Here is a 17,310-nt window from a genome sequence, read left to right as displayed (position 1 = left end):
ATTTATAATTATTTTCTTTTTGCCTTAAGCTTCATATGAAAACTAAATTTTAGCTAATGATTCTCTGAGCACGCTAACCAGGTGTCATAAGGTAAGGAGTAACCCACTGGCCTTTACCTAACATGAAACAATACAGATACTGACAACATAACTTTGTCCAATAGGTCTAGTATGGACAGTACCTAATGGGTTGATAACAATTTTTTCCTATGGAATGATTTCACGATACAGGTCTGAAGCCCCACTCTGCATTATTTGATACAATTTATCCTACTTTTCTCTCTAGTTTTTACCATATTTAAAAATCTAGCCTTATAGGAACAGCCTAAGGAAAATGAAAAAGACAATTATAAGTTTATAAATCAAAACTTCTGACACTAAATAGTTTGGAGGGTGATGTGGTCACTAGAAGGGAAGGCCTTCTACTTTCCTTTATTCTATCTGGAATTCTCCTGGGTTCAAAAAAGCAAAACGGTTAGCTAAATATTCCTGGGAATCAGACTACAAGATTTTTTTTTTGCCCCAAATCAATTATAATATTTTTATTATATGTTCAAATTTCTCTAATGTCCGGCAGTCACTTCAAAGAGAATATTTTAGCTTTCTCTTTTGTTATTTTTCTTTTCTGTAGGTAATTAAAGACATGACCCACAAATCAGGTAAGAGAAATGGCTAAGTGCATTCTCTGCTTTTCCATACAGATCAATATAAAAGTGATTTCGAACCATGGCTTAGGTTAGAATGCTCATTTTATTTCATATTAAAATGATTTGTGGAAAAATTATAAGAATGAAAAACTCAATAGCGCTGATGGTAAGATCCTGTGTAATAATCTTCTCTCTGTAGTTCATTTTAGGATGCCTTTATTCATTCTTTGTATCACCGAGAAAGTCACTAAAATGCATAATCAGAAGTAACAAAACAAAATAAACCAATCTCATCACTTACGAAATAAATTCTGAAATTCTTATTTATAAGTTAATAAAAGCTCCTTCTAAAATCCAAATTTTCACTGACACAAATAGGACTTTTGAAGAAGATACATACTCTCTGTGTAATAATAGAGTCTATAAATATTCCAGCCATAATTACTACGTGGCCACTTGGGTGGCCATCCGTAGTGTTCAGAGCAACCCTTTGGCACACAATATGGGGCAACCAGCCCTGTATTTTGAATCAGAGGAACTGGATAGAATACAAATTCTCCCATTATGGATTCAGTCATCAGTCTATCTGAACCTGAGATTCCTCATTTATAACCCTTCAGGGTTCTGAGGATTAAATGACATGATTTAATACCTTGCAGGGTGCCTGGTGCACACCAGGTAAATATTAGTTTACACTGAATATAGTTTCTGTCCTATCACTCTTACAGTCTGTCTTAATGGAGAAATAAGAAGCCCCAAATTTCTGTAGGATAATAAATTCCGTTTATCTCAAAATTCGAGAAAAACCCTTGCAAACTATTGTAACTAACCAAGTGTCCGACCAACAAATCAACCACCCAAATCAAAAGACCACTAACTACTCTGAACTCTACAAGCAAACCATGACATCATCATACTTGGATGCTCCAAAGGAACGTTGTCAACGGCAATATCCAGGCTTCCAGGGATGGTCTGTGTTTTGCTTATTCTGTCAACCCTGTGAAAGTAGGGAACAAACACACACACACACTGAGTTATTCTAATTGTCAAGAAAAAAGAGTCAACTATAATTCTGAACTTTCATAAGAGTCAACAGTACAACCCTAAACAACCTTGTGAATGATTTCATTGAGCTGGTTTTATACTGAAAACTAAAATTTATGTAATATTGCCAATAAAGATAGGAATCAGTGAGAGATCAAGTTACAGATATTCTGAAGAGCGTTTTAGGTTTATTTGCGTCTTATTTCAGGTAACATTTATATAAATGGCCTAACAAGTACAATAGTAAACATAGTAAATAGTTTTTTGTTAACAGAAAGTTCTAGTATTTGAACTGGTTTAAGTGACTTACTTTCCTTAAAACTCTTAAGAAGTCATGAGGGCCAGGCTGGTCTTTGCTACAGTTGCTAAGTGGACAGTTTGCTTGTTCCCTTTTCACCAACAGTCAAGGGCAAGGAGCCTTGTCCTGACCTTGGACCTTCTGCCTTCCCCCTCCTACGTAAATGTGTGCAGACCCCTTTCACCACTTTTCCCTGTCCCCACATTCACTCCAGTTGTCTCCCTCTCTACCAAAACCTTCTCACCTATCGTCCTTTGTAAGAAGGTGAAAGTTCCGGTAACAGTTACCCGTTTCTAGTGTTATCCCTTCTAGGAGACCTAACAGGTAGAGTAATTACAATGGTAGGTTCAACCCAGAGTGTGAGAGCTGTTAACATTTTCAATTATTTTGCCTGACAGTTGTAAAACACAGTCATTATGAAAGGTGAAATTATATCAACTTACCATTAAACAAGTTATCTTAACTACTAAGGTAATGAGTACTCAAAATTCATCACTTAGGAAGTATTTTACCACATAAGAAAATTTCCATGTAGCTGTATGGTGGAAATGTTATATAACGGTGTGCATATTCCCAGCCCCGTGTTTGGTGAAACCCCACTGGCAGCCTGAAATCAGCAATGGTAGGAGAATTTACATCACAGAAATTGATCATCAGTACAAATTTGTTTCTTCCTCCTCGAGGGTCAGATGGTCAACATTTGTTAGCACATTGCTGAGAATAAATGTCATAAAGTGTGAAGTGTCCATGAAATTAAATTATTTCAAATTTAGTTTCACCAGTATGGTATTGTGTATTCTAGGTGTCCTCTAATTGCCAGAGTGATAACTTTCTTTGCTATACACGAACAACATGGGTTTTGTGAGAGTGTAGTCTCTCTGTTTATGTAGATTACCCCAAACCTTTTGCCCATTTCATTCTACTCACATTGTGACTTTTCATACTTTTGTACATTGGCAAAAAAAGGTAGAATGCGATTCACTTCCACTTAGTTGCTTCAGTATCCTTGGGAAAGACTATGGTAGGAGTTTTGACCAAGAAGTTTGATGAAGTCAAGGGGTGGGGAAGTCTCTTCACATAAGGAGTGGTCTTGTAGGATCACAAAGAAGTAATCTCCTCCAACATTTCACTTTTCACCTTCATTTTGCTTTCTAAAGTTTGTATTTTTTTCCCAGAAGAAGGAAGGAGCATTGGGAAAATTTCCCTTCTAGTTAAATAGAAACATATTCTCTATTGAAGATATAGTCAGGTTTGTTCCATAGCAATGTGTTACTTTTGCTTTAGATAAACAAATTTAACTGATAGGAGATTGTTAATTCTTAGATGAGAGACGTAAAAGGCTAATATCTGGGGTAGAAGCAAAGTATACAAGAATCCCATGGGTGTGAGGTGGCTAACAGTTTAAGGTAGATTGCTTATCAGGAGAGATCTTATCATCACCAGATGTTGAATACATGGTGACACATTTAAAAAATGCTGTGGCTTCTATGAAATTTTTCTTCTTTTAGCCCCAACTTTCATTGTCTTTTCCAAAAGCATTTGCATGACAGAAATATTATGAATTATTGTATTCACAACAATGAATTGCTCTGTGGAATTTCAAAACATAATTCTAAAATTCCTTAACACTGCTATCTAGAGGTGTCTATGTCTCCTTTCTTTGAATCTAGGCTATGTGACAGCTTGACAGCATATTATGCCAGAAATGCTACTGTGACAGTTTCAGGGCCCTGGTCTTTAGAAACTAGTAGTGATCATTTTCTGTCCCTTGAGACACTCTTAGAAGCCAGCTATCCTTCCGTGAGGAAGCCATAGTATCTCATGGAGAGACTCCCATGGAGAATAAGGTCACTAGTTCACAGCTCCAGCTGAGCTCCCAATTAACAGCCAATGTCAACTTGCCAATCATTAAATGAGCCATCCTGAATGTGGATCCCCTGGCTTCGGTTGACCTCTGTCAGGTGATGCCGCGTGTGCAGAAGAGACAAGCTCTCCTCACCTAACCATGTTCAAATTATAGACTCAGGAAAGTAAGTGATGTTCTTTTAAGCCACTAAGTTTTGGGGTGATCTGTTACATGGCAATAATAGTTAACTGACATGGTTTAATATTTCACACTCCTTCCATATAATTCTGGCAACTTTGTTGTGTCATTCAGTCATATGTGAGGTCATCTGTAAAGCATCTACTTTCTGGAGGAGTTTGGATGTTCGAGAATCAGGTAATTGAGTACTATTTATGCAGAGTTAATGAATCAATAGTAGCAATGCAGCTGATGCATGTGAATTTCAAGAGTATCCCAAACCCCTACCTTCTATAGTCTGACACTAGTTTTAGCAGGTCCTCTGTTGAAATCTTGCTACTTTCTTGTCTATACAATGGTGAAAATCTTGAGTCTCTGTCCACACTTCCTTGGTTGTCCTTAAATACTGATCTGAAAGAAAATGATATTTGTTAAGGTTGGTATTTGTTATTGTTTACCGAGTTGTGTTTTTTTTCTAATTTTTTTTTAAATTTTATTATTTATGATAGTTACAGAGAGAGAGGGAGAGAGGCAGAGACACAGGCAGAGGGAGAAGCAGGCTCCATGCACCGGGAGCCCGACGTGGGACTCGATCCCGGGTCTCCAGGATCGCGCCCCGGGCCAAAGGCAGGCGCCAAACCGCTGCGCCACCCAGGGATCCCCCGAGTTGTGTTTTTAAGGAGACAAATGATTCAATTTCCCATTTGTAATAGAAGAAATTCCAGGAACTAATGAAGTAAGAAAGAAAAGAAAATTTCTTAGAAGTTTCATTTAAATACTATCTTGGTTATCTTATTCTTTATTTTCGATTCAGTATCTACAGTGACAGTAGCCCACCTATATTACAGCTACATTTATTTATAGTTTAGTAACATATCAAACCTTGGAGTGTTAAGGGAGGAATAAGAACAGGTTAGTCCTTTTTTCATTATTTTCTGGGCAAGCCTGGGCCACTTCAGTTTGGATGGTGCTATTAGAATTTACAAGTAGTGGAAAAGGGATAAGGTTCTGTGTGTGGGTCTAGAGGGCCAGATTCTTGAAGCATTTTCCTGTAGATAAATGTGCCCATGTCCTAAATTTTAGGACAGAGACAAAGATAAAATGAAGAACACTTGAGTCAGAATTTTGTATTAAAGAAAGTACCATAAACTTGATTCATTTATTTTCTTCCTTGGTCCATTTCATTCGAACCAGACAGATTTGGTTAGAACACACAAATTGTTTTTGTCCAAATAGTATAGTAATGTCAGGCAATACAAGCAAGTATACATAGCACCCTTAAGGTTAATGTTTCTTCCTCATAATTAATCATAATTCATGCCTATCAAAAATATTAGATCTACATGTAATTAATTTTTCATTAATGTTACAGAGCTGCTGAAATTTTATTTCTTCTAACTTAAGGAACTTGACTATTTTGTTACTCTTTAAGTTGACCAAATATTTCAATACACAGGCTGAAGTGGCCATTTAGATAGATATCTGATTGTAGAGCTTTGGTGTCAAATAATACAGGAAATGGGCCAGAATGATATTTTTAGACTCCTTTAACCTTTCTGCTCATTTTTCTCTGTTAAGTACTCAATGAGGGGAAAAAGATTCCCTATCAAATAACACTGGGGAAGCAGAATGAAAATACTTACCTCGAAGATTATTTTCAGTTAAATATCATACAGGGCTTTTGTATGTGTGACATGTTGAAACCAACATGATGTATTTACAACACAGGAGGAGGTTTAACTGAGCTTGAGTAGCGTTTTTTGTTTGTTTTGTTTTGTTTTGTGTTTTGTTTTTTAATTAACCAGTCACTACAAATGGTCGTAACAGTGGATCTGAACTATGTAACTCATTTTTGCTTTTTTCCACAACTCTGTCCTGGAAAGAGCTCACTTACATTGGACATATTGTAAAGAGAATGAAGGGCATAGCACCACGGAGAAGCATTGCACACAGTGCCATACACACTGTCCTTGCTCAATAAATATGCTAACTGGCAAGAGAACAGAGAACTGACTCATTTACACAGATGGTTTCAGGATGGCTGGGATGTTTTTGCCTCGATCCAGCTGCCACAATTGGGCAATGATCCATATATGGTGAATCTCACAACCATGGCATTTGGGGTATGACTGAAGAAAATGCACGGTTCAGCCTGAAGGAAAAGAAGCTTGGGTATCCCTGAGAGCCTTACTCCTAAGCAGCATGAAAAGCTGTGATACACAGAAAGAACAGGGCATATTTTTTTGTGGTTAATGTAAAGTAAACCATAGGAGTAATGGTCAGGCAGCTTACAAACAGTTTTTTAAAAATGAATTATTTAATCATTAGAGGTATAAAAAGACAGAAAGAACCACTGTGGGATGCACTTGAGTTTTTGTCACTTGGATGGATTCAGAGGTTGCACAACCATTTGCTGGGGGCGCTGTTGCGCTGTGTGCCTTCTGTAAATAAATACATATAAAAATGACATTTTTATTTTAGTTTTGTTCAATTTTAAAGAAAACCCAGGGTTGTGCGCTGGTCCTTCCTGAATGTCGTGTAAGAGGGATTAAAAGAAATCAAAGAGTCCTGATGGGAATTTAGGCACATATGATTGCGGAGGCAACATGCACAGAAAGAGTTTCTGTTAACAACATGACACATTTGTAAGGGCCGACTTTCTTCCAAATCAAAGAGTGTAAAATACCCATTGTAGCCATCTGAATGTGTTCTCTTTACCTCCTCCAAGAATAATCTTTTTTTTAAATTGTAAAATGGCAGTACAGCTGGTGCCAAAAATAAGAAAACATACCAAATTAATTTCAGAAAAAATGTTCACAGTGATGAGCATCTGTGTGTGCAGCAGCGGGTGGGATCGGTTGGATCTGGGCATTAAATTGTCATTCTACGCTTTTTGAGTGGCTGTTGATTTTAAGGGCCAAAGTGTTTGAGGGTACACTCGAAGCTATACTGTTAAGAAAACTGCAATACAGAAAATACAGTAGGAAAAAAAAAACGGGCCAGACAACCAGTGGTATCAATAGAATATTGAAATATGTCAGCAGGCTAGTTTATATCAAAACGGCTTGAGTGACCAAGAGCGTCCTTTCATTCAGTCACCATTTACTGGAAGCAATTTCCATATTGTAAGTGGGAAATTAAAATCTCCTTTGGCTGGATCTTGTACTTATTCTTGTGATTAGTTATTCCAAGCAGTTTAAAATGAAATCTTTAGGACTGTACTGCTAACCATTTTTTTCTCAGATGTCAGAGATGTTTGTGTGTAAGCCTTATATTTATATACACAAATTGGTGGTGTCTCCTGTTTCCTAACCTACAACCAAACCACTCATCAGGCACTAATATAGCATGGGCTTGTGGTTTTGTTGGCTTTCCTGTCCTAGACATAATTACTTTGATGGTCAGTAATATTGTCAGTGTCCCTAGAAAGTTCATCTGTCTTTCTTCCAGAATATTTTAACTAAACAACCTCACAGTACAATTGCTATTTCTTCTTCTTACTGCTCAGTGAGGGATAATTCTTTCCTGTCTTGTCCCTTCCTTATTCTTTACTACTCCAAATTTACCAGAAAGGAGCACTTGTTGCAGAAAATATTATCTCCACAGGTGACTTAATAATCCTATAAGAGTAGTGACTTCTAACAATGGCTGTCTTTTATTGGGTACATATCTGTGCTCATTAATCCCCCGACAGTTAATTAGATATTATCATTCCTCTTCTGTACATTTGGGGAAAAAAAAAACTGGTAAAAACATACTATGAGTACTTGCCTAAGATCACTTGACTACCAAGTAGAATTGAGATTTCAAAACCCGCTCTGGCTCTCAAATGCCTGCTTCTAAAACGTCACAAAAATTCTGGATCCTTTAAGAGAAAGTATGTTCACCATTGCAATTTGCTGTATTTCACTCTTCCAAGGAATACCTTGCCTTACATGCCCCAACAGGTTTTCTTATCAGTATGAGAAAGCTTGATCAGCAAATTAGAACTAGTTATCCTTTCTCTGCAAGCTTATAAGAAATAAAAACAATCATATTCAACATAAAGGGTTCAGTATATTCAGATGATATCTGTTCTTGCATTATATGCTGGCATTGGCTGGCCCTGCAGGAAGAGGGGCACAAGAGAGACAGGGTAACATGTGTGACCTACTCTATGACAAGTGCTTTTGGATCTGAGATCACACCTGCTGCCCACAAGGCAGGTGCTGTCAGCTTCATTCTGAGTATGGGACCCTGAAAACCAGAGAGAGAGCTCGCCTGAAGTTACCATTCTTAAGTGGTGGATTGATCTGGACTGTGTCTGTCCAACTCCTGGGCCGGATCTCTTTCTCCTTATTATGGGGCTGCCTCAGGGCAAACTCATTCCTGGTGTAAATCTGTCTGCTCACGTTCCCACCTTTCCCTTCCCATCTACCTGTCCCCAACTTCAAGTAACAACCTCAAAATGATAACAAATATTGGTGGATTCACTCTGACTATGCTCATCCCTGGGTACCACGAAACCTAAAAATGGCAAACTTTCTGTATTTTAAAGTTACCACCATTGAAACAATGGTACCAATACTCAGAGGAGCACTTATGAGGCTGCCTTACTTTGTAGCACTAATTAACTTTTTAAAGTTCATTTGGTTTGTACATTGCTGACTGTTTTTTTCCTTACATCTGTACCAGGTTTTTCCTCTTTTTAAAAAATAATCTTATCTTATTTAAATTCAATTAATTAACATATAATATATCATTAGTTTCAAATGTAGAGTTTGGTAAATCATCAGTTGCATATAACACCCATCACATCATATGCCTCCTTTATGCCCATCACCCAGTTACTCTATCCCCCCAACCACCACCCCTCCAGCAACCATTAGTTTGTTTCCTAGAGTTAAGAGTCTCTTATGGTTTGTCTCCATTTTGTCTCCATCTCTGATTTGGTCTTATTTTATTTTTCCCTTCCTTTCCCTATGATCCTGCTTCTTGGTATTTTGCTATGCAAAATAAGTCAATCAGAGAAAAACAATTATCATCTGATTTCAGTCATATGTGGATCCTCTTTTAAGAAATTCTTACACACATAAAGAGGCAAAGAGACTGAGGAGGACAGTAGTAATTGATCTCTAACCAGATCCAAAAAGCAATTCTTATTCTTTATGCAGAGGTTATATGTCCAGGAAGATGACTGCACCCTCACGGTCCACATAACTCAGCATTTCTATCAGAGTGAACTGGTACTGATAAATTTGGCTATATTAGTCAGGAGCAAAATCAAAGAGAGTTTAAATGATTAAAATGATGGTTTCATCTGGACGTCCATATATAATACCGTGCCCTACACATAGATGAAAATATGCAGCTGTATAAGAAATCACAGCGCTTCCAACTGAATTTTATGCACACCAAACTCTCAGGACTGATATAATGTCAAGAGTTTATTAAACCAAATATGCATGGTAAACAAATTATGACTTCAATCCTACCAAGAAACCATAGTGTATCTGGTCATGCACACACACGCCCTCACATCATAGCCTCAGTATATTATAAGCTGTTTTGCTCAATTGTCTGGTAAAACATATGTTTCTGGGGAGCACTGACTGTTTATGGAAATGACTACAGTAATATTCTTCTAGGTGTTGGTATATTAAAAAATACCAGGGGATGCCTGGGTGGCTCAATTGGTTAAGCCTCCAATTCTTGACTTTGGCTCAGGTCATGATCTCAGGGTCATGAGATCAAGCCCAGTGTAGGGCTCTGTGCTCAGCAGGGAGTCTGCTTCTCTTTCTTTCTCTCTCCTTCAGGCTCTCACCCTGCTCGTGCGTTCTCTTTCTCAAGTAAATAAATAAATCTATAAAAACAAAATACCGGGTAACAAAGTGTTCAGACTGAAGCTTCCAATGCAGACTATAAATGCATTACTGTTCTGTTGATTGCAGCTGTCAACCTACCTTACTGCCCAAGCAAAGGGCATGCGGTATTTGCCCAACTTGCTGAAGAATTGCCTGTTGGATTTTAGTATCTTTTGTGCATACTGAGGGAAAAACAAATAAAAACATTGTTTAGAACACCAATTTTAAACTGTCCAAGTAAAATACTAATAAATACTTTTCCATATTATCTTATATTGAAACTCTGAAATTCGGCCTCACTGGCCTGCAGGTTCTATCTTGGAAAGAGCCAAATGGTATCCTCTGTGTTGGACTTACTGTATTGTGTTCTTTCTTTTCACTCTGGAAATTTCAAATATAGAAAAAACACCCTTGTCTTGGAATGCCAAGATTTTTCCCCCTTTTTTTTTTCAGACTTGAAAGGCCTTAAAACATTGAAAGGAAAGTGCTTTCAAATTTGCACTCACAGTCTGTCTTATACTTTTATTTGGGATGGCAGGGGCTGGCTTGTTCTGCAAAGGGTCACACAGTAAATATACGAGGCTTTGTGGACCACATGGTCTTTGTCAGCTTCTAACTCTGCCTCTGTAGCAGGAAAGCAGCCATAGATAATCCATAAATGAAGGACTGTGACTGTGTAAATAAAACTTTATTTACAGAAACAGGTGGCAGGTGCATCTGGCCTGCACATCATAGTGTGCCAAATCTTGCATCTCATAAATATGTTAAACACCACCTAAATGGTTCACATGCTCCAATTCAATTGTTAGGCATTCTTTCCTTGATGTATTTCCTTTGTGTGAAAAATTCAGATTTTTAATATTTATTTTCTCTTAATTAGTAACATTTGATTATTAAAGAAAATATGGTTATGGAAAAAAAAGAAAGAGGGGCCCCTGGGTGGCTCATTTGGTTAACTGACTCTTGATTTCTGCCCAGGTCATGATCTCAGGGTTGTGAAATCAAGCCCCATGTCAGTCTCTGCACTCAGTGGGGGAGTCTAGTTGGGATTCTCTCTCCCTCTCCCTCCCACCCCCCACTTGTGCTCTCTCTCTCGCCATATATATATAAATATGTTTAAAGAAAAAGAAAAAAGGGAAGAAAAAATTTCCTGTAGTCCCACCACTCAAAGAACTTCCAGAACTTCCTCTTTCTTCACTTAGGTGTTAATATAATTTGATATAAAATTATCTAAAATGATATAAAATTATCACTTAGTTCATCATCAGTAAACTGTATTCACTTGTTTTTAAGTCAGATCAATCCTAACTTTTCATTATTGCTAATACTTGATCCTTGGAGTTAATGTTTTGTCCACATTTAAACTTATTTCTACAAATGGATTATCAGAAGTCAGAAGTTGCTTGGTCAAAAAACATAAATCAAGAATATATAATTTTAAATTTTTCCTGATGAATATTCATTTCACTAAAAAGTGACTATTTCAAGACTTATATTTTACCACACCTGATAATTCATCAAGGGAGAGTGATTTTGTATCTTGAAAGCAATTGAAGTTATTTATGGAAAAGATTATGCATTACCTTGTTGGAGTCTGGATTCTTAATGTAAGGTTCAGCACCACTTGCAATGTTCCCCATCAGTACTTTTTCTATTTTGGCCACCAAAACAATTTCAGAATGGGGATTGCTTACAGAAAATATAGCCTGTGTACAAAGAAAACAAACTAATAAGCATGTAGGGAAGCATATTGAAGACATTTACAAAATTTCATTTTTTTAAGGGACAGCTTTAAGAGAATTTTTATTTTGGAAACTGATGTAATTTTTTGGTAAGAACAAAGAAACGAGCATTTTTTATGCCATGACAAGTAAACAAAAGTGCAACCTGCTTTGGAAATTTTAGCCATTCCTCTGGAAATCCTTTGATGTGAGGTTCTTCTGATTGTCTGGGAGTGACAGTGTCAATGTTTCCATTTTCCAAAGCCACCGAAGCCCCTGAGAGCATCTGCCTGACAGCAGTGTGATTTAGATCCACGTGAAAATCGGCAGAAATTTTCCTGCTCTCTCTGAGGTCATAAAGTGCCACACTCACAAAAAAAGGCTCAATCTGCAGGAAAAAGAAAGAATCGATGATTTTGATATAAAATTATTACACCTGCAATTGCCTCTTTAGTATATTACTAAAACAGTAAACTGCTACTATTTATATGAAATATTTTTAATGTCAGTAATATATGTCAAGTGCTAAGTGATTAGCAGTTTTGGAGATATATTCTGAGGTTACCCCTATGTCCAGATACTCATCAAACCTAACTTACCATTGGTAACTCCCACTGTAATCACCTACTACTATAATGGCTATCAATGGTGATTTTCTAGTGGTGATCATTTTTTGTGCATTTATTCATTGGTATTCTACTGTAATTATGACCTTTCCTTTCTTATTTATTGATTTATACATACAAGTATAGATACATAGATAACTACTATTTTATTCAATAGATTTTAATCTCTTACTATCATTATTTATAGTGATGGTCAGATTGTCCCAGATTTGGCTAGAGGCAGCTCCTGTTTGTTTTGGTAGATCCCCATAATTTTGGGGGGGGCACTTCTTGACTCAACAAGATGTTGTAGGTTCATCTTAATACTTTCAATGTCCATTCATTTGTCCATATAGCCCTGGTTCCTTTCTGTGAAGGTGACATTTAGAAACCAAGATCTTAGTGCTCATTATGCTCATTACTGGGACACACACACACACACACATGCACGTGTCCACACATACCATCCACATCTACAATGACTTCTTTATATCTATCTGTATGTGAATATTTATTAAAAACTCACGAGTTCATGTTGAAACTTGCATTTCCAATGCAAATCCGGAAGGCTTTTTTCAAGCCTTCTCCCTACTTAAATGTAACTCTTTTCTCCTAAGTGAAAACCTTGGCTCTTGTTATCATTGGCCTATTTGCTTATTTGTTTACTCAGTTTACTTCCTGGTTCAAAGTAACCAGTCTCCCAACCATAGCCACTTTTTCTAATCGCTTTCTCTGTACTGCCCTGCAAAGTGTACCACATCTTGCCAAGGCCAAGTGCAAGCCATTTCTGTGCCTCCACATGGCTTTCTTTTTCTTTTTTTTTTAAAGATTTATTTATTTATTCATGAGAGACACAGACTGAGAGAGAGAGGCAGAGACATAGGCAGAGGGATAAGCAGGCTCCTCACAGGGAGCCTGATGCGGGACTTGATCCTGGATCCTGGGATCACAATCTGAGCTGAAGGCAGGCGTCCAACTGTTGAGCCACCCAGTTGTCCCATCCACATAGCTTTCGGCTCCCCCATCATCTGGAGTTCTTGTGAACTCCAAGCCTTTGTGTAACTGCCTCTTCACCTCTAGCCACCTTGCTATGGAAGAAAGGGGAGATGTGAAATAAAGAGAAAATGGGAAGAGAATGGAAGATAGGAAAGAAAGGGAAAGTTTCTTGGTTGAGTTTTTTTTTTTTAAAGATTTTATGTATTTATTAGAGAGAGAGAGACAGAGAGAGAGAGCACGTGTATGAGTGGTGGTGAGGAGAGGCAGAGAGAGAAACAGAGTCTGTGCTAAGCAGACAGCCCACCTTGAGATGCAACCCCAGAACCCTGAGATGATGACCTGAGCTGAAGGCATATACTTAACCAACTGAGCCACCCAGATGTCCCCTTGGTTAAGTTTTAAAGAAGCAGAATTTAGGTAAAGATGTGGTTAGAAGGGGTACCTAGGGTCACTTGAGTGACATGCACAAAGCCATAAAGTCAAGAAAGAATACAAAGACCATGAAATGATACATTTGTGGACAATGCATTTGAGGAACATTAAGAAGGTACAACCAAACGATGCAGAAGTCCACTGCGTGTCTGGGGGGGGCGGCGGTTGGAAAGAGGTGTTTACAGAGGCATGCATGCATAAAAGAAAACTCCTAGGTTTGAGTACGTAACAAACTAAGTGGATGTCAATGTCATTTACTAATATATACGATAAATATACAGAGGTGAGTTCTGGATGGTATGTGCAGTCATCTCTAGGACATTCCAATCACAGTTGGAGATATGAATCTTAAGCCCAGCGAATGAAGCTAGGCTGGGGAGTTTTATCTGTGGGCTCCTGTCTACCATGAGATAAAGAGAAGAGAATTAGAAGGGCATCCTGGGAAATATCAGCATGCAAAGGACAATTTTTAAAAAAATTTTAATCCCAAATGAAAGTATGTTCTGGAATATGGAAATATCTGCTAGAGTCCTGGGAATCCTCCACGTTGCCACAGCTGCTGGGCTCCTCTCTGCCTTGCTGTTACTCTCAGCAACTCAAAGTTTATAAAGGAGATTGAGGAGTGGAGAGAGATTTAAAGAAAAAAATGACAAGTTCAATCCTGCCAGAGTATCATAGAAACTGAAGAAGAAAGATTCAATAAAAAAAAAAGAAGAAGATAGATTCAAGAAAGAAGGAATGTTCAACTAGAAAACCATCAAACGCAATAGAGATTAAATAAAACGAGGACCAAAATAAAGAAATACATGCATGTGTAACTACATACGTATTATACATATGTATAGATATAAACATATAATCATACGCATGCAAGTAGATATAATTACATTTCATTAACTCTAGGCTTCTAAAAATGGAATATGCTTAAAATAAACATTTTTACTTTTGTTTATGCTACTTAATTTTGAATGGATGCCTATCACCATGTGTTCTGTGGACAAGCAGGTTATATACAAAAACGTGTTATGTTCATCATTGTACAGACTCACTCATGATATGGATTGTACCGAGTGTTTGATAGGTATCTCATGTGCTTTAAAACATAGTTCTATAGCTAGCTTATAACAGGGTTTTTAGTGTAAGTCCTTAATATTAGCAGTACTTGCCAGCTTCCTTACTGTTAGAAACAGAACTATGCACAAAAAATCAAATTCAATCAATTATTAAAAAATAAGAGAACTAAAAAGTGGGAGTTTTATATTTTACCATTTAATTTAGTTTAGAAAAACTTCTTGTTTATGGCAGCAGTTGTCTGCCAAGAGTTGCAAATGCAAAAATTATGTGAAAATAACTCAGGTAGGAGCTCAAAACACATTGAAGGTCAAGGGAAAAAATCCTATTATTTTTCGTGAATTGGGGGCATTTTGATTTTCATTTCTGCTTGGTGAATGGAAATAAATTACCTACTTTGATAATCCATCAGAAATTAAAGCTCATATGGTGATTCATTTATTTCTTCCAATCCACCTTTTCAACTTAAATGTCAAATCTTACTTTTTGAATCAGTGGCTTTTCAATAAGGATTTGTTTAATCAGGCACTTGAAAGCTGAACAAATGAAGTCATAGGCTTATGTTTAGAGTTCTGTATTTTCTCAAAAAAAATCAAGAACACAAAATTTTCAAATAGCTCTGCTGTGAAGCAGGTTTTGGAATCAATTGCTATTTTCAAAGAAATATTTTATACTAGAAAACCATCAATTTGAATTTGGTTTTCAATGGACTGACTAAAAGATTACATGCTGTCAAAAACTGTTTCCTCATCAGGGAAAAGTTCTTTGAGGGAGTCTCTTTAGAAACTCATTCATTAAATGCAGGAGCTGGTTCTTTGGCAACCTGGAGACATATTTCGTTTAACTTAAAAAATATGTTCCCTGAATTAAAAATGATGAGTTTAAAAACAGGTAGATTAACAAGAGTGTCACTGAATAATATATAGACAATGTCATTACATAAAAAATTACTGTAGAGTTTAGGTGAGGCTGTTTTATTAGTTTTTTTGTATTATTGCTTATAAGCACAATGAAATTATTTTTTACAAGGTAATTTTCTATTTTTTAAAAAACATTTATATCAACTTTAAAATAAAGTAAAAACAAATATGGACATTTAAAGCACCTCAAATTGACTTGTCCCTCTGGCTTTACAGACATAAAAGGGCAGACTGACGCTGGGTTCTGAACTTGGGCATGTTCTCATGCTTGGCGAGACTGGCCCAAATACCAATGTTAAACCTCTGAGCATGTGTTTTAGTACAAAGAAAGGAATCCATATGGAAGGAGTCATATGCCTGACACTGGAAAGAAAAGCCCATTATCTTCGAGTTTCAGATTCTAAATTGGGATTTTTTAATCACAATTAAGGCTATGCCTTGTCAAAAAAACAAAAACAAAAACAAAAACAAAACAAAAACAAGAAAAAAAACACGACATTTTTATTTACTAAGACGATTAAATGCTAGTATGATTTGGGTTACATTTTCCTGATATTTCCAAGTAGTTTCAAGAAGCAAGTTTCTAGGCTTCCTGTTTTGTTTTCTTTTTTTCTTTTTTTTAATTTTAATCCCAAATAAAAGTATGTTCTGAAATATGGAAATTTCTGCTAGAATCCGGGAATCCTCCACGTTGCCACAGCTGCTGGGCTCCTCTCTGCCTTGCTGTTACTCTCAGCAATTCAACACCATTTCACACAGCTGACACTCTGTCTTGGCATCAGCCATGCTTTTCTGGTTTATCTCTACTTCAGTGACCATTCTTTCTTAGATTTCTTTGGTCACTTCTTTATTCATCTGTTAAATATTTGGTTTTTGGCCCTTTTTCTATGCATACAGAAATTCCCAAATGTGTCTCTCTAGGTCTCTGTCTGGCCCAGGCTTCTCTACATTTATGTCTCATTCATGGCTACTCTCTCAAGTTCCAAACTTGTATCTGACTTTGCCCAATGGACATCTCTATTTGGATATCTAGTAGGCCTCTAAGGCCTCTAACATGCCCATAATGGAATTCTTGGCCAGTGTCTCCCAAATCTGCTCTTTATCTAGTCTTGTTCTCTTAGTAAATGGCACCATCACACACAGAAGTGTTCAAAGCAAAAAACAGATGTTTATCCTTGAAAATATTTCTTCCCTTTATCCTGTATATCCAATGGATCAGAAAAACCTGTTCATTCCATTTACCCAACATCAGGTCAAATCCATCCATTTCTCTCCTTCTTCCTTGCCAGTGCTAGTCTAAACTGTGCAATGAACTATGGTGGTAGCCTCCTATCTACTCTCCCTGGCCAACTCTTGTTTCCTCCAATCCCCCCTTTTTTTTTTCTGGTAGGATCTTTAAAAACAGAAATTGAAACTACACCATTTGAAAGGGTTTCAAATCACTACAGCATCCACTCAGGATAAATCCAAACTCTTCCCTACAGCCTATACCTTACATTATCTTACCTTGTAACTGTTCCTCCCATATCATCTTTGTCTGCCCTTCCCCTCTGTACCTGCTTCCTGTTCCCAGAAGCCAAGACTTAGTAGTTTTGAGATGTTCACACTTGTTCTTTCTTCTGCTTAGAATATCTTCCTTCACCTGACCTTTATCCTTCTCACTCTTTGGCTCTCTGTTCAACAGTCACCTACTATGATCCTGGCACCCAG

General features: G+C 37.2%; 1 protein-coding gene across 4 annotated transcripts in view; it reads right to left on the bottom strand.

The window, feature by feature from the left end:
* Positions 1-17,310, bottom strand: part of DOCK10 (dedicator of cytokinesis 10) — a 200,373-nt gene that overhangs the window by 77,846 nt on the left and 105,217 nt on the right. For all 4 annotated transcript variants that reach the window (XM_055300086.1, XM_055300087.1, XM_055300088.1 and 1 more), the window contains exons 12-16: positions 11,743-11,964; positions 11,439-11,561; positions 9,955-10,037; positions 4,301-4,423; positions 1,565-1,644 (exon numbers count right to left, since the gene is read on the bottom strand). In XM_055300086.1, the coding sequence (XP_055156061.1) occupies positions 1,565-1,644; positions 4,301-4,423; positions 9,955-10,037; positions 11,439-11,561; positions 11,743-11,964 (631 nt within the window). The remainder of the gene's footprint in view (positions 1-1,564; positions 1,645-4,300; positions 4,424-9,954; positions 10,038-11,438; positions 11,562-11,742; positions 11,965-17,310) is intronic.

The sequence above is a fragment of the Nyctereutes procyonoides genome, unplaced genomic scaffold (assembly GCF_905146905.1).
Source record: "Nyctereutes procyonoides isolate TBG_1078 unplaced genomic scaffold, NYPRO_anot_genome, whole genome shotgun sequence".
Lineage (NCBI taxonomy): Eukaryota > Metazoa > Chordata > Mammalia > Carnivora > Canidae > Nyctereutes > Nyctereutes procyonoides.
Note: the sequence above shows the minus strand (reverse complement) of the source record. Positions and strands in the feature narration are given on the sequence as shown.